Raw genomic sequence first — 24,201 nt, forward strand, 5'->3', positions numbered from 1 at the left:
ATCATTAGTCACTGCTGGACTGAAAAACTTAGAGCGTAATAAGAGAAGAAAAAATGAAGTTGGTGTCAGGAAGGAAGCAATAACAGTCTCTTTGCAAGTGATATGCTTTTGTACAGTGAAAACAATACATCTCAGGATTGTTGGAAATGACATCAGGATATAAAAATCAGTTTTGTGTTGGACACGATCAGTTTGTGAAGTCAGTTGTACATGCATGGAGAAAATGTTCCCATTATAATTCAATACAGAGTCTTAAAAATTATATTTCTGTGTTTCAGCAATTAGAACAATAAAATATGTAGGAAAGCTTACAGTAATATAAATACCTATTAATAAATCTATAAAGATGTGCCATATCTACAAAGAAAAAGCATAATGAAGACCCAGATGATTGAAGTGTGCCGTGTGTAAGGGACTAGAAGACAGTACATTGGTTAGCTGTCAGTTCTCCCACAGCAGATCTTTGGAAGGCCCTATTCTGCCTATTGGATTTTTAGAGCCAAAGGTGTAATTAGCATAACGATTACAAAGGTTTTAATGGATCACATATTCTTTTTTACCAATCTGTCTTATAGCGATTTTTTGAAATTTCCCTTGTTCCTAGCTTCTTAAATTTCTATATAAGAATTTTAAAAGATTTAACACCATTCCTGGTTATGTGCCTTTGATGTATTTGATTGGCTCTCTTTGTGCTTAGAAAATGAAGAGGTTGGAGTGATGTTCCTGGTTGGAGTCTGTAGAGAGGGATCTACTGACTCTCCGGCTGTGTGAACTTGTAGCTTGAATTACCCGCTTAGCGTGGCCCTGGGTTGTTCCTAAGTAGAAAACGGACAGGAAAGCCAAACAGAGTGAGCCAAGTATAGTTCTGAGTCAAATGTTTTCAGGTTATTTTGTTTTTAAAGATTTATTTATTTATTTGGAGGCAGAGAAAGAGAACTCTTTCTTCCTCTGGTTCATTCACCAGATGGCCACAACAGCTAGCGCTGGGCCAAGGAGCTTCTTCTAGCTCTCCCGCATAGATAGCAGGGGCCCCAACATTTGGCTTGCCTTTTACCCCTTTTCCCAGGCCATTAGCAGGGAGCCGGATAAGAGGTGGAACAGCATGGACTCACCAGAGCCGATAAGGAATGCCAGCAGTGTAGGCAGCAGCTTTACCCACTGTGCTATGTATGTATGTAAAAAAAATTATTTAAAGATTTTATTTATTTGAATTATACCATAAAATTCAAAAATTTAAAAAAGGAATAAAATACAGCAAATTTTTTGTGTAGGCACATACAAAAAAAAAGATTTTGGTTTTGTTTTGAAAGGAAGATAAAAGGGGAGAGATCTTCAATCCATTGCTTCAGTCCTCAAGTGCTGCATAGGCAGGGGCTCGGTCAGGCTAGAGCCAGGAGCTTCTTCCAGGTCTCCCATGTCAGTATAGGAGCCCAGGGATGTGGGCTGTCCTCTGCTGCTTTCCCAAGCACGTTAGCAGGGAGCTAAATTGGAAGCGGCATAGCAGATGTACCTCAGTACCAAACCTATTTGAAAAAAGCTTTAGCTCTTTTATTTGATCCTCCCTTTTTTATTGTACTTTTAAAAACTTTAATGACTATTATTCTTTTATAAAAATTTAAAGTAATACGTTCATATTCTGAGTTATACCTTGGAATGGCTTAATTAAAGATATTTTCTTAAGATGAAGCAAATTAAAATCTTTTCAGCTAAAGGTAGAGAAAATATCAAATTTGGTACATTTACATGAAGCCAGATTATTAAAAACAAGTAAGATCTGTGACTGTGTTATAATCTCTGTTCATTACAGGTAGATTTGTTAGTTCTCAGAGCTTTCCTGCTAGCTAAAGTCTGGAAGGGCTGCAGGAGTGCCTCCTTCATCAGCTGGCACAGGACTCTGTTGCTTGTATTCTGGTTTGAGATTTCCTACAAAGCAGGATAATTATGTTGGAAATGCAGGCAGCTTCTAAATTATTTTAAAAATCGATGAGATTGCATATAATACATGGAAAAGAAATTGTGAAACAAAAGAAACTGCTTTGCTACAACTTTGCCCTTTTATGCTTTTTTTCTTCTCATGGTGCATAAGACCTTGCACTTGCAGAACACGTGGGTGGGTGGAGAGTGATTTTTATAGCATCTGTTGTGTCCCTCTCCTTGCAGGAGAATAAGAAAAGCCTGTGGTTATTTATATTTGTGAGTGGTAATTGCATTCTTTTCATTATTAACTAGAGCTAGCACAAAAATGAAAATCACTTGGGGCCTACTTCTTAGTTTGATTTTTGTAGTATCTGGAAGATATGAGATGGCTTTTTAGGCCATCTCCCTCCCGCTTATTTTAGCCTTGCCTAAGAAAAAAATTAACCAAGTCTGTAAGTAAAGGCAAAAGTAAATAATATAGGAGTATCACTTAATGGAATCTTCTATATATGGAGTTTCCCCCTTGTGTTTTAAGTTTTTCTGATACCATGTAAAGATTAAAAAAATAATATATGTATATGTATAAATGTTTATGTAACTTTTACAAAAAAAAATGCCAATAGAGCATATTGGAGTCAGTAGAGGCTTAGGTTAATTCTTTTTCTACCTCAGCTTCGTTCATAGGCATAATTTCAAAGCTACGGAAGAATTGCAAATAGAGTCCAATATAAAGTCTTACATCTTTCATGCACATTGCTCAGTTATTAAGATTTTACCACATTCGCATTATTTTTCTCTGCATACATACAATCACACAAGCATTCAAGTGTAATTTATTATTGTCAGTGACAAACATCGTAAGACTTGTAAATACTTCAGTTATATTTTTCCTTCAAACAGCAACATGTGTCACTCCTGGGCAAAATACAAAATTGATTTTAATTTTTCCATATTTCCACCTGTAACCTGTGCTTTCTCGGTGTTCCAGAACAAAGGAAGCGCTAAGAATTATTCATAGCAGCCACCCACTTCCCCAGTCATTCTGTGTCTCTTCCAGAAACTGAGTGTGAAAATGAAAGTGGTTGAGCTTCAATCCTGAATACATATAAAGCAAATGACAGACAGGACTCTGTAACGTTAAGCCTAGTTTCTTGAGGCATCTTCAAAAAGTCAATGGGAAATACGTATTGTGAAAAAAATATGCGTGGTTTTCAGAGGGTTTTTTTTTCCCCCAACAAAACAAGCTTGCCTTTTATTTGTCTGCATACTTTGAGGAATATACATTATAGTTGAGCCATTCCTCTAAATTCCTGATGGGAATCTCATGTGTTTGCAAAAGCTGTATCAGAACTTATTTTGAGGAGTGTACAGCTCCCGGAATGAGAAACACCTTACAATATATCATCTGTTAATTTTACACATGGGAAGATCCCAGGGTCAAGGTCATGCAGCTGGAGCTTAGACTACAGCTCTGCTAACTCCCAAAGCTGTGCTTTGTTTTGGTTTTCCATATCACATTAGTTTCCACCAGCCTGAGTTGCTTATGCTGAGGTCCTGATAAACAAGACAAGGTGAGTGGAGCTAATTAACAGGCTCCCTTGAATCTCATTTGGATGAACAGTAGCAGTGCTTCTCACTCTTGCCCATGCATGTGAACTCCCTGATGACTTGTTAAAGTGCAGCTCTTCATCCACTGAGGTGGGATCCAGGAATTTGCGTTTCTGATGAGCTCCCAGGTTTGGCCAAAGCTGAGGGGCCTTGGACTGCATTTTGTCTGGTAAAATCATAGAACTCTTATAGCCCCCAGCACCCTTAGAGTGGTCAAACACTTCAGAAAACCCATGGAAAACTCTAATTCTATAAAGTATAGAAATCATAAATGTCAGGCCCAGCACCATGGCTTAGCGGCTAAAGTCCTCACCTTGAACGCCCTGGGATCCCACATGGGCGCTGCTTCTAGTCCCGGCAGCTCCACTTCCCATCCAGCTCCCTGCTTGTGGCCTGGGAAAGCAGTCGAGGATGGCCCAAAGCCTTGGGACTCTGTACCCGTGTGGGAGACCTAGATGAGGTTCGAGGTTCCTGGCTCCTGGCTTCGGATAGGCATAGCACCAGCCGTTGCGGCTCACTTGGGGAGTGAATCATCGGATGGAAGATCTTCCTCTGTCTTTCCTCCTCTCTCTATATCTAACTTTCCAATAAAAATAAATAAATCTTTAAAAAAAATCATAAATGTCACTAGTACCTGTTTCCTCATCACTGAGCAAAATAAAACATTCTGAAAAGTTGTTGTATTTAAAAGTTCCTGTAACTTAATACCGCTTCAAATAAGGGACTTTGATTCAATTGATTCACTGACAGAAGATGCTACTCTACGGCTGCCATGTTGTTGTTTCAGCACATCCTGAGGTTCTGCAGACATAAAGATCCTGTGATAAGAAATATGAATTCAGGAGATTAAAAAAAAAGGCTTGCCAAATGAAATTATCCTACCTAAAAGAGCAACCAAATGAATTTTCTTTTTTTACTCTCCGCAAAAACATTTAAGCCAGCCATGTTAAGTTGCTTAATAAGTACTGAGGGTTTATGTTCCTTCAGAGTTTACATTCTGATTTCATTCCATCTAAATCTATTTGCTGCTCCAAAATGAACAAATGGTTGTTGAAATATACACATACTTGGTTTTCTGTGATAGTGAGTTCTTTAGTGGTTGTGCATTTGGAGTTTTTGTCATTCAAAAGTAATACATGGCAATATATTTAATGATCCCATAATGCATTTATGCCTACAGCAATCAAAACTAAAGCAGAGGACCTGGCGGCGTGGCCTAGCGGCTAAAGTCCTCGCCTTGAACGCCCTGGGATCCCATATGGGCGCCGGTTCTAATCCCGGCAGCTCCACTTCCCATCCAGCTCCCTGCTTGTGGCCTGGGAAAGCAGTCTAGGACGGCCCAATGCTTTGGGACCCTGCACCCACGTGGGAGACCCGGAAGAGGTTCCAGGTTCCCGGCATCGAATCGGCTCGCACCGGCCGTTGCGACTCACTTGGGGAGTGAATCATCGGACGGAAGATCTTCCTCTCTTCTCTCCTCCTCTCTGTATATCTGACTTTGTGATAAAATAAAAAATCTTTAAAAAAAAAAAACAACTAAAGCAGAGCTTTAATATGTATCTGAAGAAATTTGGACTTTACATATATCCATAAATGATTATACAAATTATCATTTCTTCCTCATTTCTCAAAATAACTCATCTGTAAAATCACAAGCTAGTAATAATTCTCCAGGGGAAATGTGTAACATAAAGCAGTTATATAGCTGGTGAGGGAAACTGGGGCATGGGGTGTGTGTCCCTAGCAGTTCCAATGGCTACATCCCACAGCGGCGTGCCTCGGTTGATCCGCAGCTCTGGTTCCTGGCACCAGCTTCCTGACTCGCCAGTGGAGCTCTGGATTGAGTTCCTTGTTTCTGATAGTTGAGGGCGTTAGAAAGTGAATCTGTACTGTCTCCCACTGTCCTTGTCTCTATCTTTCTGCCTCTAATAACTAAGTATGTTTTTAGAAAAGATGTGCCATAAAGAAGACAAAGACAACAACTGTATTGGAACCAGTGTTAGACAAAGTGGTTAAAAGCTATGTGGGGACTCAGCATGGTAGCCTAGTGGCCAAAGTCCTCACCTTGCATGCACCAAGATCCCATATGGGTGCCAGTTTGTGTCCCAGCTGCCCCACTTCCCATCAAGCTCTCTTGTGGTCTGGGAGTACAGTCAAGGACAGCCCAAAGCCTTAGGACCTTGCACATACCTGGGAGACCCAGAGGAGGCTTCTGGCTTCAGATCAACTCAGCTCCATTGAGGCCACTTGGGGAGTGAACCAAAAGATGGAAGCTCTCTTTCTTTCTCTAAATCTGCCTCTGCAGTAAAAAATAAATAAATCTTTAAAATTAAAAACAAGCAACCAACCTACTTGAGATGCCCACATTCCCTATCTACGTGGCTGAGTTGAAGTCCCACCTCTGATCCCAGCTGTAGCTTCCTGCTAATGCACATCCAGGAAGGGAACGCAGGTGATGCATAGGTAGGATTGGACTGACTTCTGGCTTCAGCCTGGCCTTTCCCTGGCTGTGGGAGGGATTTATGGAGTGAACCAGCAAATGGGAAATTTTCTTTCTCTCTCTGCATTTCAAATGAATTTAGAAAAAGAAAACAACCCAGTTAAATACATATTTCTTACTTTTCTGCTTTGTCTTAGTGTCCTGGGTGATGCCAATATGTAAATAAATAAGTGTAATCTTCAGATTGATCGATACTCTTGAAGAGAGGCAGACATCCAAACAGGTGGATAGATGGCAGCGTAGCAGGCAGAAAGGGATAGGCACACAATCTGGAATCAATGCAAAGAAACGAGGGCTGGAAAGTAGAATATGTTTAAAAGTAATGAAAGAAGCTGCGATTAAACTTTGTTAAGTAGAGGGATGAACTGATATGTGCGAATGTACAATTTTTAAAAAGGGAATAAGCGTGTTTGCTGTAAAATTCTTTCAACTTGAATATGTATTTGAAATTTTTCATTAAAATATTAGACAAAAAGATCGGGCCAATATAATGGCTCAACAGGTGAATTCTCCACCTAAAAGCACCAGCATCCCATATGGACACCAATTGATGTCCTGGTTGCTCCACTTCCAATCCAGCTCTCTGTTTATAGCCTGGGAAGGTGACAGAGGATGACCCAAAGCTTTGGGCCCCTACATTCACATGGGAGATCCCGAAGAGGCTCCTGGATTCTGGCTTCAGATTAGCTCAGATGCAACCATTGTGGCCATTTGGGGAGTGACCCAGCAAGAGTTCACTCTGTCTCTCCTCAGATCTGCCTTTCAGATAAAAATAAAATCTTGTTTAAAAAAATTAAAACAGCTAGAGTTTTATTAAGGGGCAACTAAGTATGATTTTCATTCCCTTACAAATTTTAAATTCTTAAAAAAGGAAAGAAAAAGATTCACGTATTTATTTGGAAGTCAGAGAGAGAATGAGAAAAAGAGAGATCTTCCATCTGTAGGTTCATTCTTCAGATGGCCACAAAAGCCAGGACTAAACCAGGCTGTAGCCAGGCCAGGAGCTTCATCTCAGGACCTGGAGTCTCTCAGGTGAATTTCAGGGGCCCAAACACATGGGTCATCTTCCTCAGCTTTTCACAGGTCATGAGCAGGAAGGTGGATCAGAAGTGGAGCAGCTTGGACGTGTACCAGCAACCAGATGGGATTCCAGCATCACTGGTGGTGGCTATATTTTGCTACATCTCAGTACTGGCCCAAATACTAGATTTTGAATAAAAGAAAAATAATAAAACAAAATACTTTTCCAGTTTACATTGGGGAGGGCAAGCTGCCATCTAAGAAAACAATTTCACCGTGTGATTTCCTCAGCATATCTATCCCAAGACCCTCAACAGTTGCAAGTGTATCCAACATTCAGGGTAAGATGTACATACCATGATGATAGAAACACCTTCCAAACGTTGGTGCAGAATTGACCCAGAGACTTGTGCAATGAAGGTTAGTAGATGTTAGACTCTGTTCTTTGTACAATGTAGGTTGTAATTTGGGGATAATACTACAAACTTTATTAGTGAAGTTCATTTTTACCAAAGTTTCTTAACTTCTTATGTATTGCTATGTTAGCAGTCGCTCTGATCTTTTCCAATCTTATAATCTAGTTTTCATTTCAAAACCCAATATAAGAAATTATTTAGTGAGCATTTCTAGTTCTCAGTTATATTGATAAATAGTTGTATTTGGATCAAATAGATGACATTTCACCAGTTAATATTATATTAGGTAATATGGTTTGGAGTAATTAAGGTTTGGAGGTCTCTGATTACTTCAGTCTACTGTAGGTCAGCAGTGGTAAAGAATGTTTTGTCCACAAGTCTTACCATATTTTTAATTGGAGCATTTTTATGCATTAACTTACTTAATCCAGTATTGTGAGCAAGTATTTTTAAATAACCTTATTGATAATTCATGGCCAGAGTTAATATCCTAACTAGAAAACTGATATTAAAGTTTAACAGGAGGCTTGCACATGATCTTATTTTATAAATGTGACGGTTTCTTGAACATTAAAGAGATGTAAGTTGAATTATGACTTGTATTATAAAGTTACAATGTTTTCTAGTAGAGGACTGTTGGCATGTGTTATAATGTGGTAAATATTTCAAAATATTAAGTTATAATGTATAATTTACCAACCATAAATGCCATCTTCACTTAAACTGTGTCAGAAAATATGTTGCTTTGGTTAGTTATTGACAGTAGAGTAACATATGCCCTGTGTTTACTCTGGTGCTTTAAATATCTGTATATATTTTTACAGTTTTAAAAAGTTATTTTTTGAGGGCCCGGCGGCGTGGCCTAGCGGCTAAAGTCCTTGCCTTGAACACGCCGGGTTCCCGTATGGGCGCCGGTTCTAATCCCGGCAGCTCCACTTCCCATCCAGCTCCCTGCTTGTGGCCTGGGAAAGCAGTCGAGGACGGCCCAATCCATTGGGACCCTGCACCCGCGTGGGAGACCCGGAAGAGGTTCCTGGTTCCCGGCATTGGATCGGCTCAGCACCGGCCCGTTGCGGCTCACTTGGGGAGTGAATCATCGGATGGAAGATCTTCCTCTCTGTCTCTCCTCCTCTGTGTATCTGACTTTGTAATAAAAATAAATCTTTTAAAAAAAAAAGTTATTTTTTGAGAGAGAGTCAAAGAGAGAAAGATCTTCCATCAATGGTTTATGCCCCAGATGCCTACTGCAGCCAGTCCTGGACCCAGTGAAAGCCAAGAGCCTGGAGCTCCTTCTGGGTGTTCATCACGGAGTGGCAGGGGCCAAGCACTTGCACCACCATCTGCTGCCTGCCAGCCTGCATGAGCAGGACGCTGGACTGAAAGCAGAGCTGCTGTTATCTCAGCTTTGGCTCACCCTGCTGTACCACACTTGACCCCTGTTACATATCTTCCTTTCTGCTATCAAAAGAGATACTCTTTGAAAACCTAAGGTGTCTACCTTTAATACCATATTATGGTTGTATATTTCTGTGTTCAGAGATAGCCGTGGCTTTTGAAATGCAATATACTTACTAATTTCTTTATAATAAGAACCCCTTAAAGAGATTAAGATCTGTTTTTCAGTTTGTTTCTGTAGAATGTAAAATGTTGAACATAAAGTGCCGTGTGTTACCACGTTTCTATCATCACCTTCAAGTGAAACTAGCCTTGTGAAATAGTTTTCTTATTGCTGTCATTCTTGTCTTTAATAGCTGGAGAAACGGCATCTTCTGGGTTGAAATGAGAGGTAGGCCCTTCTAGAACCAAGCTCTACTCTTCTAACTGCAGTGTTTTCTGCCCTTACCAGATGCCAGGGTTTAAGCTTCAGTGTATTGGTAGATTAGAAGGTAGCAAGAAATTATTCTTGATTTGATGTTTCAATGGTTTTATATTAGCCATGCGGTGGGTGGGGGGAACCGCTCCCATGTTGTAGAAGCTGTCTTGTTTCAACAGAAACAGTTTTACACGTTTACTATAGTATGTTCTTAAGCATTGGATGCTAGAGATAGATTTGGTAAGTTTGCTGAAACATGGATATTCTGAACTCAAAATGGAAACTTTTGAAATGATGTTGAAAGGCTCTTTTTTTTTTTTTTTTTTAAGCATTCAATGTTATACTGAAGAAAGGGCCGGCATTGTGATGTGGGAAAAACCCCTGCCTGTAATGCTGGAATCCCAATTGGATGCTGATTATTTTTTTTCAAAGATTTATTTATTTTTATTGGAAACTCAGCTATACAGAGGAGAGACAGAGAGGAAGATCTTCTGTTCACTAGTTTACTCCCCAAGCAGCCACAACGGCCAGAGCTGAGCCAATCTGAAGCCAGGAGCTTCCTTTTGGTCTCCCACATGGGTGCAGGATCCCAAGGCTTTGGGCCATCCTTGACTGCCTTCCCAGGCCACAAGCAGGGAGTTGGATGGGAAGTGGGGCTGCCAGGATTAGAACCGGTGGCCATATGGGATCCCAGTGCATGCAAGGCAAGGACTTTAGCCACTTAGGCTATGGTATCGGGGCCATGAATGCTGATTATTGTCTCAGCTGCTTTATTTCTGATCCACCTCTCTGCTGATGGCCTGGGAAAAGCAGTGGAGGATGGCCCAAGTGATTGGATCCCTGCTACCCATGAGGAACCACCTGGGTGAAGCTCCTGACTCCAGGCTTCAGCCTGGCCTAGGCCTGGCTGTTGTGGTCATCTGGAGGAGTGAACACTGGGGGGAACGTGTCTCTCTCTCTCTCTCTGCTTTTTCTCTACCGCCTTCTCTCTGACTTTCAACAGCATGAAAAATATATACTGAGGAAAATGGTGGATATAATTTAACATTGTTGATCTGTGGCATGGCAAGGTTATTTATCAAAATTTAGCCTTGGGATATATAAATATATAAATTTATTCTGTGTAAGATTATTTGAACTAATTAATATAATTTAATGTAGTTTGATACAGGTATTTGTACTTTCTAATGAAGTTTGAATTTTTTTGAAATACCAAGAACTGGATTACTAACCCTCCCTCTCCTCTCATCCCCCTGCCTTCTTTGGACTGCTGTCTGGGAGGATGTGGAGGATATTGACAGGTTATGTAGCCTTGACAGTTGTTTCAAGTTGCTGGCAGGAATGTACTGCTGAGTTTGCTCTTCTGAACCATGAAAGGTGAATGAAGGGAAAGTTGCATAATTTATTATGGTAATAAAGGATGTGAAAGTCGGTTTTGACTTGAATTTGATAATTTACTCTGGGGACATGAAATGTCTTTATAATACCAAGGTTTGATTTTTTTTTTTTAATTGGCTTGAGTCTTATAGCTTGAAGATACAGTTACACTGTTTTATAGTTTAGCTTTAAATTTGTAACACTAGCATTTGTATTCTCCTGGGGTTTAAGTTTATGGAAAACAGATGTAATATCAAGAGAGACATGACACATAACTAGCTTGTAACTAAAGTAAAGGCTTTAACTACGTGCCCCTGCTTTACCTTAAAGTTCTCAATTTCCTTATCATAGACATGGACTGTCCTATCAAAAGTATAAATTTGCATTTTTTTAAAGTACCAGGGAGGCACTAATTCACATTGTTCATTTGATATTTATACTACCTGGAGATGTATCCTCTCTCTGATTTTTATTCATTCCAAATACTTGGTCTTGATCTTGGTCTGTGTCTGTGAAATTTAAATATGTGAATAATACATGCCATTTGCCCCAATGTTATTGCTGATGTTTCTTTTTATGATTTCTTAAGATGTTTCTGAAACTTTCAGCATCAGTCAAGTATTTATTCAAAGTCTACTAGTGTAAGGGAAAAATGTATAATTTAAGTTTGCTTGTTTCTTGTTATAATTTAAGAATAGTAATATTTAAACCATGAAATACATTCAGCTTAGTGGAGCCGTGGAACACAGTTCATAATGACAATGAAAGCTTTGGTTTTAGAGCGTTTCTAATTCCCTCCTTTATAATCCCCTCATGTTCATTTTTATGTGTCGTTTGTTGTTGCACTAATTCAAGGAGAAGACAACAGCAAGTTCATTTCTGTTTTAGTTGGCCTTATTAAGTTAAAACTATAAGTTACTGACTTAAAGGATAAGATTTATGTATGTTAGTGAACATTTGAAAAGTGATATGCTGTGTTGCCACTATAATTTCCAAATGAACTGGAAATACTTTGAAAAAGCAAATTTTTCCAAAACTGGAAAAACTGAAATTTTCTTAAAGTGCCAGGTGGTAAATGTAGACTTTTTGGGCTATGTGATCTCTGCTGTAGCTTTTCAGTACTTTCTCAAAACTACACAATTCTTCAGTTCTGTTGTAGTGTAAAAGTATATTAATTGGCGACATAGAGTAAATAAATGAATAAGCTTGGCTGTGTTACAGTACAATTATATTTATAAAAACAAGTAGCTAGCCAACCAATGCATGTGCTGTAGAATCTAATTCTAATCTAATTCATAAGCTCTCATGTATCAAAGTGGTCTCTGCCCACACAAACATCTCTTACTATTGTTAAGGATAAGTTGTAGATGGTAGAGCACTTTTTGGAGGTGTAGAGGGAGCTATTTTCAGATGAAGTGATATGAAAGTGAATTTTCTTTCAGATACTGGAATGACTACAAATGAAGCACATTTGGCAAATAGAGAACCAGGTGATGGATACGTGTGTTTTCTCACCTGGTGGTCTCTACTTCTGTGTTCAATCCAAAGTGTCTGTATTAAAAAGCTAATGATGGTGCAGCAAAGGCCACAGTTCCATCCTTCTCTTCCTATGCTTTGGGTCGAGGAGAGTGAGAAACAGAGCCACGGCCAGCATTTTAAGCACAATCTGGGCAATGTCAGCAATTCCAAAACACGCTGGATCAGGGAAGCCTGCCAGATGGATCAAAGGTCTGGGAGATGTGTGGGAAAACCCGGGAGATCTTCAAGGTCGCACATCCCAGCAAGGTCAGGCAAATACAGCTCCCTGTCGCTTCACCTTCCAACCCCTCAAAGAAAAGTTAATCTAGTATTAACATGTCAAGCTTCAGGAAGTTTAGATCTCATGAGTCCTACTGCAATGAGAAGAAGTTCAGCCAACCAACAAATGAAAGGAGCAAACTCCAGCCAGATAATTGACAGCGGGCCTGAAGTCCACTAGTCTACAGAATTAAGTCTTAAGGAAATCAGGAAGTGAGGTTTACTGAGCAGAATATGAATCTTCTCAATCTTGACAATGTAGTAAACTTGACATGCTACCAGTGACATAAGGAAGTTAGAAGAATGAGGGACAGAAGTGATGTGGAGGCACATTTTATAACAAGCTGCCAAAAGAAGTAATTTGAAATAAATCCAATGAAAGCTGAAGTGTTAGAGTGGAAGGAAGTGTGTATGTAGTAGATAGTGGAAACATAGATTGAAAGATCATCTCTAAGAGAATTAATAAAAACTAAACTTGAAGTAGACAGGAAGGGAACAAATAACAAAATTGTATCCACTCACCATTGTTCATAACATAGTTTGCATTTTACTATGAGGTATAGTTTACAGTTATAAATATTTATTTATTCAACATGTGTTTGATGGGACTTGTTATTTGCCAAGCAGTATTAAATGGCCAAAACAGGCTAAAAATTCTTGCTTCATGTTTTGGGGAGACAAACAAGAGAGAAGTAAATAAATACTTTGTTGTGAGAGGTTGAGTGTACGACATGACAGGGATCAGGAATGCCAGCTCATGGGATCGCCATTTTGCATAGGGTGACCAGAATAGGCCTCGCCAGATGATGGAATTTGAGCAAAGACTGCAAGGAAGTAAGGAAATCCAGATAGTTCCCTTGGAACTTCTCAGGCAGTGCTCTTAGCAGAGGGAATAGCCATTGCAGAGGGGCTGAAACCAGAGTGTTCAAGAAACAGTGCTAAAGCAGGATGGCACAAAGGGGAAGTGGCAAGAGACGAAGTCACAGATAAAAAGAGTATCATACTGGATCTCACAGATATCTAAAAGAACTTTGAATTTTATTCTGAAATGAGAAGGAATACATTCATACCTGAAACAAAGCTAGCACAAATGATTTACAAAAAACACAGCAATGGAGAGGCTCTTGGGCAAAAAGAATCAAAGTCACTTAGGTGTTCATTTCTTATGGGTCAATCCATGAAGTTAATAGGACTGGGAACAAAGAAAAGATACAAGAGTAAAGGGAAGAAATAAAAATTGGAAGCCTTTGTCCCACCCACCTTCCCCCATATCTTGACCCTCCCCACTCTATTCCGTGGTCCTCATGGGTCTGCCTTTTTGTCAACTATGTAAATAACATCAAAAGTAAAATTTAAAAATTTTTTGAAAGCACAATAGTTAACTTTTATTGAGCATGCACAATGCCAAGCTCTATTCTAAGTGCTCTGTATGGATTACTGATGAGTCCTCACAGCTTTATGTGGTAGATATTCGTATCAATTTGTCCATTTTTTCATTTTAGAATCCCTAGCAAAAGGAAGCTAATGAATGAACTTGACCAAGACTATGCTTAGAGTGAGTTACAGAAACACAATCTGAACTTGATGATTTCAGATTTTGGGCTTTAACCACTACATGTAGCATTAAAAAATAAATATGTGTGTGTGTGTGTGTGTGTGTGTAACTAGATAAACTGACTCAAATTAATATGGACAAACAAGAAAGAATGACCAGAAAAGTCTAAAAGAAGAGTAATAAAGGAAAACTAATTTCATCAGATACTAGGGGAAATGTAGTTACATGGTTAGAGAGGATTGGAAATAAATTCAGATTCATACAAATCTTTGGGAAATTATGAAGATGCCATTTCAAATAAGAGGAATGATCACTGCATGATAGCTGTGTTGTCAGTTAAAAAGCAGTTAGTTGGCCAAGGAGGCCACAGGGAATTGGATGCCCTCGGAGGCCGAGTACTCTGAGGTCACCCACCCCCAGCCCCCAACAAGAGCTTCCGCAGGGGATGGAAGAAGTCCAGACACTACCGTGCAGAAACCAACATCATCGGAAAGACAACCAGAAGCCCTGAGCGGTCCGCAGAAACAGAAGAACAATAAACGTCCTTCGGGACCAGGGAGGAGAGCTTTCTCTGGTCCGAGCCTGGCTGCAACTCTGGACCCCCACCCTCCCTCGCAATGACCATCGGGGTCGCTCCGAAAACCCCTCATAGCAAACAAACAATCATACAAACTAAAAAAAACCTAAAATAAATAGACAAACAACAAAAAGTAGAGCTTGGAATCTGACAGGAAAGAGCTGGCGTGGATTGGCTCATGCCTTGCTGGGTGGGACACAAAGATTAGTCACTCCTCACCATGGTGTTGAGGATTTTCCTGCACACACACCCCCCCCCCCCAAAAAATATTCTGCATCTTAATTGTCGACAAATGTCTTGTTAGAGTTACAAGCCAGTCTAGATTATCCTAAAATCTGCCAAGATCAGCAAAATTATACTTCAACACAACAAATGGCTAAATACTAAAATGAAATAGACACGAGACAGCTGAATGGTACCTTATAGCCATTTTAAGGTATATAGCAGCCGGTCCTGTATATAAACTAAAATTGAAATGTCAATGAGCTAATCATAGGTTGTGGTTACGGCTTGCTTTTTTTTTTTTTTTTTTAACATACTGGTTACTCAAAACCATGTCAATTCCATAATGTTGCAAATTGCTGTTGATGTTATATTGGGACTCTTAATTGACTGGGATGATATTCTACCAGCTCTAACTTCGGACCAGAAATGGTCTCCCCAAGAAACTGTTCAACCCATCTGGACAATAAGTAGCTGGACTCTATGTTTGGTATACGTTTGCAAGGAAAGAATCTTGATTGAATTTGAACTGTAATACTGCATCAAGGTGGAGGAATCCACCAGGGGGGAGGGGCGTGCGGAGGGGTGGGGGAATTCCCAGAGCCTATGAAACTGTCACATAATGCAAAATAATTAATAAAAAAAATTTTAAAAAGCAATTAGTTGGATTTCCATGTCTTAACTGTGACTAAAATTAATACCTAATGAACCAAGTGTTTATACCTGAAAAACTGAACTAGCTGTAAACCAAATTTCTAGTAACTGTAAAATGCTTTATTTACATATTTTTGTAAATGTCAGCAATCCTGTGTGCTCTCTTCACTTGGATAGAGTTGGGAATGATGATATTGGAAGGATGTAAGTTTGTCATATGCCATACACATGTAAAAGTTTGCATCATTATTACAAAGTCCTAAATTACTTCTCTGAGGACATGGGATAGAGCGTGGCAGACTCACAGGCTAAAACATTGAATTTCAGTCAGTTAACACCTTCCTTTCTTGCTTCTTTGATCCTTTAAGGACCTGAGAAAATAAGAAGGTAGAGGGAATAAATTAAACATCTGGCAGGTCAGATATTTATTCAGTATTCTTTGTGAAACCTGGTTTAATTAGGAAAGCCTAAATTCCTGACCCACAAGTCCATTGACATTACTGTTAAAGCAGTAAAGGTGGGTGGGTGTGTGGCTGCCTTCAGACACTCTGCGGAGGTGTATTTGAGGACTCAAGGGGAGAGGTTGTCCACATCTTCGAAAGGAGAGTAAATAGAGAAGCCGGCTGCCTATTTATGTCATGATAAAGTTATGGTAATAGGGGATAACTGTCTCCTGCCTAGTGAAAAGAGGAAGGAACTAAAAGTCCAAGGTCAACAAGAGAGTGTAACAAGAAAATCTAGTTTCAACCAGTAACACCAGTATTCTGTTTTTAAAAAAAAAAATTTATGTGATATAATTCTAATTTGTGTACTATGTCATTTGACTCATATACATGTTTGTAAATATGTTTGCATATAATGTTAAAAACACCAAATGTTCACCTTACAGTGTTGTTACCTTATGGTGATAGGAGTTTGAGGGGGTTTTATTTTCTTTTATGTGTATTTTTACTCTTTTGTACCAAAAGAATTTATATTACTTATGTCACACACACATCCACTCATACACATTTCTTGTTGTGTTCTGATTGGAGATGTCCATGTATTTCCTAGGTACACCAGAGGCTCTCTTCCTGGCAAAATTTGGGAGCTGTGTATTGCAGTACTGTTGTGCCCTCTGATGGTGAGTTTTGGCAAATCCACTTTTTACTTCTCTAAGCTCAGATTTTAAGCATGATGTAAAAAAAAAAAAATCAATAACCTATATTCATTCACTTAAGGTGGTGGGCGTGGGGGTCAGAGAGAGGAGACTGCTAAAAAGAAAAATGTAATCTAGGTGGAGATCTAGTCAATTTAGAGAAGAAAAGCAAGAAGAGAAACTAGTACTCATCAAATCATCATAAACCATGAACTATTCATCTGTTTTCAAACTGGGGACGTAGTTGATGTGTGGGCCACAAGAGCACCGCCTTTGGTATTTGGCCAGCCGTTGGTTGTTCGCATCACAGATATGGATCCAGTGCTCAAGCCCTTTCAGGGCATCAGAGCCCAGACAGGAAGCTCAGTCTGAGACTGCCTGCCTTGTCGTTTTCTCCTCTTTGGCTCAAGGCAGTGGTGCTCTGTGATGTGGAAGGGAGTGACAGATGCATGAGAGCCTTTGTAAATGTCCACAGTCCTACACATGCAAGGGTATCCAGGCACTGCATGTCTTTACAGCAGTGGAGGGAGATGTATTTATAACTCAGCATTTCTCTTACCCAGTATTGTATGTTTGGAGTATACATTGCTTAGCCTCAGGGGTGAACTGCTAAATGTTTCCTCTGTGTAGCATTTTGTTTGAAAGAGCTGTAAATTCAGCCTTATAAACAGTAATTCCTAGGCACAACAAAGCTTTGAAAGCATCCCTCAGTTTTGCCAGGGCACCTTAAACTGAAGAAGTCTGGAAGATGAACCGCAAGAGCCCTAGAACCCCCAACGTGTATCACTGCTGTCATTTACCCAGTGTTGTCAGAAGCTCCTCCTCAAAGCTGCTTCGCTGTCAGAATTTGTAGACACAATGTGCTTGTGGTTGCCAAGTGCTCTAAAGCCATCTGTAGTTACTCATTTGTAGTATGGAAGGGATGAAGGCAGACATAGGCCATAATCAAAAACATCTTTCTAAGCTGATTTTTCTCTTATAAAGGCAAAAACCTAATAAAGTTGTAGCTTTAATGTATAAATAAAAAAGCAGCACCCACTTTGTTACAGCCAGAGGATACTGGGTGCATTGCCCCACTCAGAAGTCATTACAAAATCCAGACACCAGTACCTCCTACATTGTGCGAGCCAGGGAACCTTGATGCCGCCTGCGCTGCTACCTTCTCCCTTCCCTCTGTAAGGCCTTCCAAAGCAGTGCATGGTGTCTCTCTTCCCCCCAACATTGTTTCAGTGGATTAAACAGGCACACAAAGTCTGTCCACAGCTATCTTGCCATCACATCCAGGGTTCATTGCCTTCCTCTGTCATCACTGCCAGGTGACACTGTGTGTTTCAATCTCAATGTGAAAAATAATTACTCTTGGTGCTGAATCCTCTCAGCTGTTGCTGAACCAGCAGTATTTCATGGAAACATTTCTAATCTTTATAATTTATAATATTATCTGAAATATATATATACATACATATACAGTGTTAGCATATGTCTATATATATTTCAGTAAATTGTATAATGTATAATTATACATAATATCAACCAGGTCACACTGTAACATTCCTGTGCCAGTGTTTATGAATGTTTAATGGCACTTAATTTAAACTAATGAATTTGTATTGTCATTTTATGTTAATTTAGTTATTTAATGCTACTAGTGTTATATACCAACCCGTAAGAAAATATTTTTTATTTTAAAAATGAAAAGACAGAAATAGAATGGGAGAACCAAATTTTCCATCCACTGGTTCACCCTACAAATGACCACAATGATAGGAGCTATGCTAGGCTATAAAGCCAGGAGCCAGAAGTTTCATCTGATGTACCACATGGGTGGCAGGAACTCAGGCATTTGGCCCATCCTCAGCTGCTTTCCCAGGCACGTTAGTAGAGAGCTGAATTGGAAGTGGAGCAGCCGGGACTCAAACAGGGCCCAAATGGGATGCTGTCATCCCTATGCCACAACACCAGCCCCAAGAAAGTTTTTTTTTTTTTAGTAAATAGTTAGTTATTTTTAAAATATTTGTTTATTTTTGTGGGAAGGCAGGTTTATAGAGAAGAGAGACAAAGATCTTCTGCCTGCTGGTTTACCCCCCAAGTGGCCACAACAGCCAGAGCTGGGCCAATCCAAAGCCATGAGCCAGTAGCCTCTTCTGGGTCTCCCATGCAGGTGCAGGATCCCAAGACTTTGAGCCATCCTCTACTGCTTTCCCAGGCCACAGGCAGGAAGCTAGATGGGAAGTGGAGCAGCTGGGATTAGAACTAGTGCCCATATTAGATCTCCGCGCATGCAAGGTAAGGATTGAGCAGGTAGACTATTGTGCTGTACCCCATACATACAGTTTAAAGAGCATCCCTCGGGCCCGGCGCCATGGCCTAGCAGTTAAAGCCCTCATCTTGAACGCACCAGGATCCCATATGGGCGCTGGTTCTAATCCCGGCAGCCCCACTTCCCATCTAGCTCCCTGCTTGTGGCCTGGGAAAACAGTTGAGGATGGCCCAAAGCCTTGGGCCTCTGCTCCCATGTGGAAGACCTGGAAGAAGTTCCTGGCTCCTGGCTTTGGCCGTTGCGGTCACTTGGGAAATGAATCATCAGATGGAAGATCTTCCTCTGTCTTTCCTTCTCTCTATATGTCTGACTTTGCAATAAAAATAAAATAAATCTTAAAAAAAATATATCCCTCACTTGTTCCCACTTTCCCTTCTTCCTTCCTTAATTTTCTTTTAATTTTCACAATGACATTGTTACTGTTTATTTTCCATTTGTGTATCCTCTCTGAAAAAACTTAAATATGCGATCCATTTAAAACATTTGGTTGCTGGGCCCAGCTCAGTGGCCCAGTTTAAGTCCTTGCCTTGTGTCTGCCAGGATCCCATGTGGATGCTGGTTCCTGTCCCGGCCGCTCCATGTGGGACCCCTGCACTTGCAAAGTGAGGATTTAGCCACTAGGCCATTGCATGGGACCCATGAAATATTTATTTATTTTAAAGACAGATTACAGAGAGAGGAGGAGATAGGGAGAGAGCGATCTTAGACCCACTGATGCATTCCCCAAATACCTGCAGCAAACAGGGTCATGCCAGGTCAAAGCCAGAAGCCAGGAATTCCATCCAGGTCTCCGATATGGGGGGCAGCGGTCCAAGCACCTGGCCCTCTTCTTCTCTCTTTGTAGGTTTATCATCAGGAAGCTGGATTAGAAGCAGAGGCAGGACTCAGTCTCACACAGTCTGATATGGGATGCGACATCCTAAGCAGAAGCTCAGTCCACTGTGCCACACAATGCCTGTCCCCTCAAGGAAATATTTCATTCATTTTAAACAGTAATTACAGTTGTACTAAGGTAGCTAGCTTGATGTTACCTTAGGACATGAATGCTAGTAGGTGTTCCCTGTGTTGCCTGAGGGGTTGGAGATAATATTTTTAGGAAAACTAAAAAGATTATCTTTTTTTTTTTTAATAAAGCAAACATTTATTAAACTGTGATAAAAACATTCCATCAAATTACAAAACCTGAGTGAGAAAAACAAACGGCACATGCTTAACTGTAGTTGACATTCAAATAAAATTTGCATTCCCAAAATATTATATAGTAATTAGAAAATACCAGCCAAAGTAATATTAGGATACTTTTACGTGCGATCTCAACAAATTTGAACAGAAGCAAATTTTAACAAAGATAAATTTTACAGTGAAACATAGCAGTAGATTAAGGATCTTAACATGTTTATTTTACTGCTATTTGACACTATGATACAAAAATAAGAGGATTTACTTGACATTTTTAATAAATATCTCATGGGCTGTTGAGTGCCTTACTGGTGAAAAGATTTAACTGGCTAATCTCATCAATCCATTTTGTACATTTAGTAAGCATCAACTCTGCCCTACATAACTCTTAATGCAATTCACAGCACACAAATGGTTATCATATTAAATACATAATCAACTTGGACTTCTCAACAACGAGGAAGTTAGTAAACCATCAAATGGACTGCTTACCATACACTTTCCTCATAACTAAATAACACACAAAAAAATCAAAATAATATTTGTCATCACTCTAAACAATTGCCAGCAACTGACAGAAACTGCCAATTTGCCATATTCATGTTCACAACATGCTAAATATACTCTGCTGTTACTTCATCCATGGAATGCCTACATGCCTAGAACAGAGAATTTTCACCATCTCTTGCCGTGGGACCTGACTTGCAGCAATCTATATTTAGATCAGAACTCCATGGGCACTTGATGAACTCCACCTTTCCATGTTGGCTTCCTTATATGAGAGAGAATATATGGTATTTATTCTTTTTTGATTGACTCATTTCACTGAGCATAATAGTTTCTAGTTGGGACCACCTGGTTTTGAATAGAATAATATCGTTCTTCTTGACAGCTGAATAATATTCCATTGAATAGATGTACCACAGTTTTTTTAACCATTCTTCCTTAGACGCACATCTGGTTTGTTTCCATGACATTGCTATTGTGGATTGTTCTGCTGTGAATATAGGATTACAGATCCCCTTCTCGTATGCAGATTTCACTTCTGTTGGGTATATTCCTAAGAGCGGGATTGCTGGGTCATATGGCAGGATTATTTGCAATTTTCCAAGCACTCTCCATATGGATTTCCACAATGATTGTACTAGCCTACACTCCCACCAGCAGTGAAGGAGGGTACCTTTTTCCCCACATCCACGCCAGCATGTGTTATTTTTCGAATTCTGAATGTAGGCCAATCTCACAGGAGTTAGGTGGTACCTCAAGGTGGTTTTCATTTGTATCTCTCTGATGGCTAGAGAGCCTGAGCATTTTTTCATATGTTTATTAGCTATTTGTATCTGTTCTTTTGAGAAACGTCTGTTCATTTCCTTTGCCCATTTTGCTACAGGGTTTATTTTTTCACTATCCTTGGGTTTCTGAAGCGCTTTGTAGATCCTAGATATTAGTCCCCTGTCACTTGTGTAGAATGCAAAAATTTTTTCCCATTCTGTTGGTTGTTTCTTCACTTTTTTAATTGTTTCTTTTGCTGTACAGAAACTTTTTAGTTTGATATAGTCCCATTTGTTCATTTTGGATTTGATCGCCGTTGCTTTAGGTGTCTTTTCTAAAAAGTCTTTCCCTGTTCCTATATCTTGGAGTGTGCTTCCTATGTTTTCCTTTAGTAGTTTAATGGTTTCTGAGTGTAGATTTAAATCCTTGAGCCAATTAGAGCTGATTTTTGTATAGTGCGACAGGTACGGGTCCTGCTTCTTTATTCTGCAAGCTGCTATCCAGTTGTCCCAACAGCTTTTATTGAATAGACCAGGTTTTTTACCTGGATTGTTTTCTGTTTTCTTGTCAAAGATTAGTTGACTATACATGTGTGGATCCCCTTCTGGTGTTTCTATTCTGTTCCACTGATCTTCTTCTCTGTTTCTGTACCAGTACCAGACTGTTTTGATAACCACTGCTCTATAGTATGTCTTGAGGTCTGGAATTGTGATTCCTCCGGTTTGATTTCTATTTTTAATAGCTTGAGTAGTTCTCAGAATTCCTACCAATCCTGTTTGCTCTTTTTAAGAAACCAACTTGGAGGCCAACATTGTAGCTTAACAAGTGAAATCATTTCCTGCAGTGCTGGCATCCCATATGGGGCACTGGCTTGTATACTGGCCACTCTACTTTTGATCCAGCTCTCTGATAAGGGCCCAGGACAGCAGTGGAAGATGGCTGAGTTACTTGGACCCTTGCCATCCATGTGGGTGATCCGAATGAAGCTTCTGGTTCCTGGCGTTAGCCTGGTCCAGCCCCTCTCTTTGTGGCCTTTTGGGGAGTGAACCAACACATGGAAAGCTTCTCTCTCTCTCTCTCTCTCTCCTTCTCTCTCTCTCTCTGCTCTCTTAAAATATATATAGATCTTAAAATCAACTTGTATTTTTTTAAAAGATTTATTTATTTTTATTACAAAGTCAGATATACAGAGAGGAAGATCTTCCCTTCGATGATTCACTCCCCAAGTGAGCGCAACAGCTGGTGCTGCCCCGATCCGAAGCCGGGAACCTGGAACCTCTTCTGGGCCTCCCACGTGGGTGCAGAGTCCCAAAGTCTCGGGCCTTCCTCCACTGCTTTCCCAGGCCACAAGCAGGGAGCTGGATGGGAAGCAGAGCTGCCGGGATTAGAACCGGCGCCCATGTGGGATCACATGGCATTCAAGGCGAGGACTTTAGCTGCTAGGCCACGGCGCCGGGCCCAAATCAACTTGTATTAATTGTCAAGAAACAGATACAAAATTACTTGATTTAATGCAGGTCAACATCCTTACTTATCCTTAATTAGTCCCCTTTTATAAATTTTTATTTTAGATGATGCTCACATAGTTGATCAGGGTGTGAAGGATTAAGGGTCAGGGAAAAGTGGATATGATCATTGTTTCCAAGTTTTCCAGTGCTTTTTCCTGTATCTGGAGGGAGGAGGGAGACAAGGGGAGAAGCCACACCCAGCTCCCAACCATGCCAGTATCTGAGGATGCGGAAAGGCCACCCAATATTGACCCAGGGTCCTAATGTGGCATATGCTGCAAGGGTTCTGCCCAGGTAGTTTTGATAGTTCTGAAATGTTGTCTATGCAAGGATGAAGGAACACTTTCAATGTCCGTTGGCTTACATAGTCTACCTGAGTCTCCATTCACCCAGATTTTTTGCTGTCATCATTGGCCTGGGATAGTTGTCCCATCTGTCTTGTACTCCTTCCTTTGCTATGGTAACAAATGTCTTCTGAAAGTCCCAATGGGCTGCCATATCCTCTGTGTGGATCTGGTCCAGCTGCGCACTACATCTTTTTCACTGAGGAGGACCAGTTCTCACAGGCAGGCTCAAGGGCCCTGTCCAGGCAACCCGGGCACTGCCAGACTTCCTAAAACCCCAGGGCTCATGGACCTGGCACTCACTGTGCAGACAGGCCTGAGGACCCGGGAGTCCCCATTTTTAATGTGTTTCTTGTTTTGAGCTTTTAACTTGTTACCTTAGGTCAGGATAATGTGTGAGAAACTGCTGAATACACAGGTACTGTTTAGTCACCAATGACACACATTTTTTTTTATCATTCTCTGATGTGATTTCTATGGTATTTTGGATATCAAATAGGGCTTGACCCTTGCTTTTCAAAAAGTACAAAGTCACAGATACCATCTTGTATAGGTGCAAGGTTTGTATGTAATTTCTCAGTAATTTCTAGTTAATTATGTTGTTTGACATATCTTCTCCTTACAAATATATTGACCGGGATAAAATATATAGATCATCCTAAATGTTTAATCTCTACCAAAGCAGTGTAACAGATGAATTTTTCTTGTGTCATAAATACTTTTAAAGATCCAGTGAAACCTCTAGATTCTAAGAAAGAAAGCAATTGCACATACTCAAGTAATATAATTTACATATAATTTCATAGTGCATAGTACAGGCTCCCTCAGACCAACCCATGAAATCCATAGTCTCAAGGACCCAGCTTGCTAACTGTCATAGATCTGTTGACACAGGTGCGTGTGCACATCTTCATGCCCAAGCCCCAGCTCCCATTCATGAGTACTGTCGTCTCTAGAGCTTAAGAGCACAAACGTCAGAGTCAG

The 24,201-nt window shown here is 40.2% G+C and overlaps 1 protein-coding gene across 1 annotated transcript in view; it reads left to right on the forward strand.

Annotated features, from left to right (window-relative positions):
* Nucleotides 1–24,201, forward strand: part of MCU (mitochondrial calcium uniporter) — a 170,245-nt gene that overhangs the window by 102,547 nt on the left and 43,497 nt on the right. The window contains exon 2 of the mRNA XM_058671753.1: nucleotides 16,510–16,579. Within this exon, the coding sequence (XP_058527736.1) occupies nucleotides 16,510–16,579 (70 nt within the window). The remainder of the gene's footprint in view (nucleotides 1–16,509; nucleotides 16,580–24,201) is intronic.

This window comes from Ochotona princeps, chromosome 13 (assembly GCF_030435755.1).
Source record: "Ochotona princeps isolate mOchPri1 chromosome 13, mOchPri1.hap1, whole genome shotgun sequence".
NCBI classification, from domain to species: domain Eukaryota; kingdom Metazoa; phylum Chordata; class Mammalia; order Lagomorpha; family Ochotonidae; genus Ochotona; species Ochotona princeps.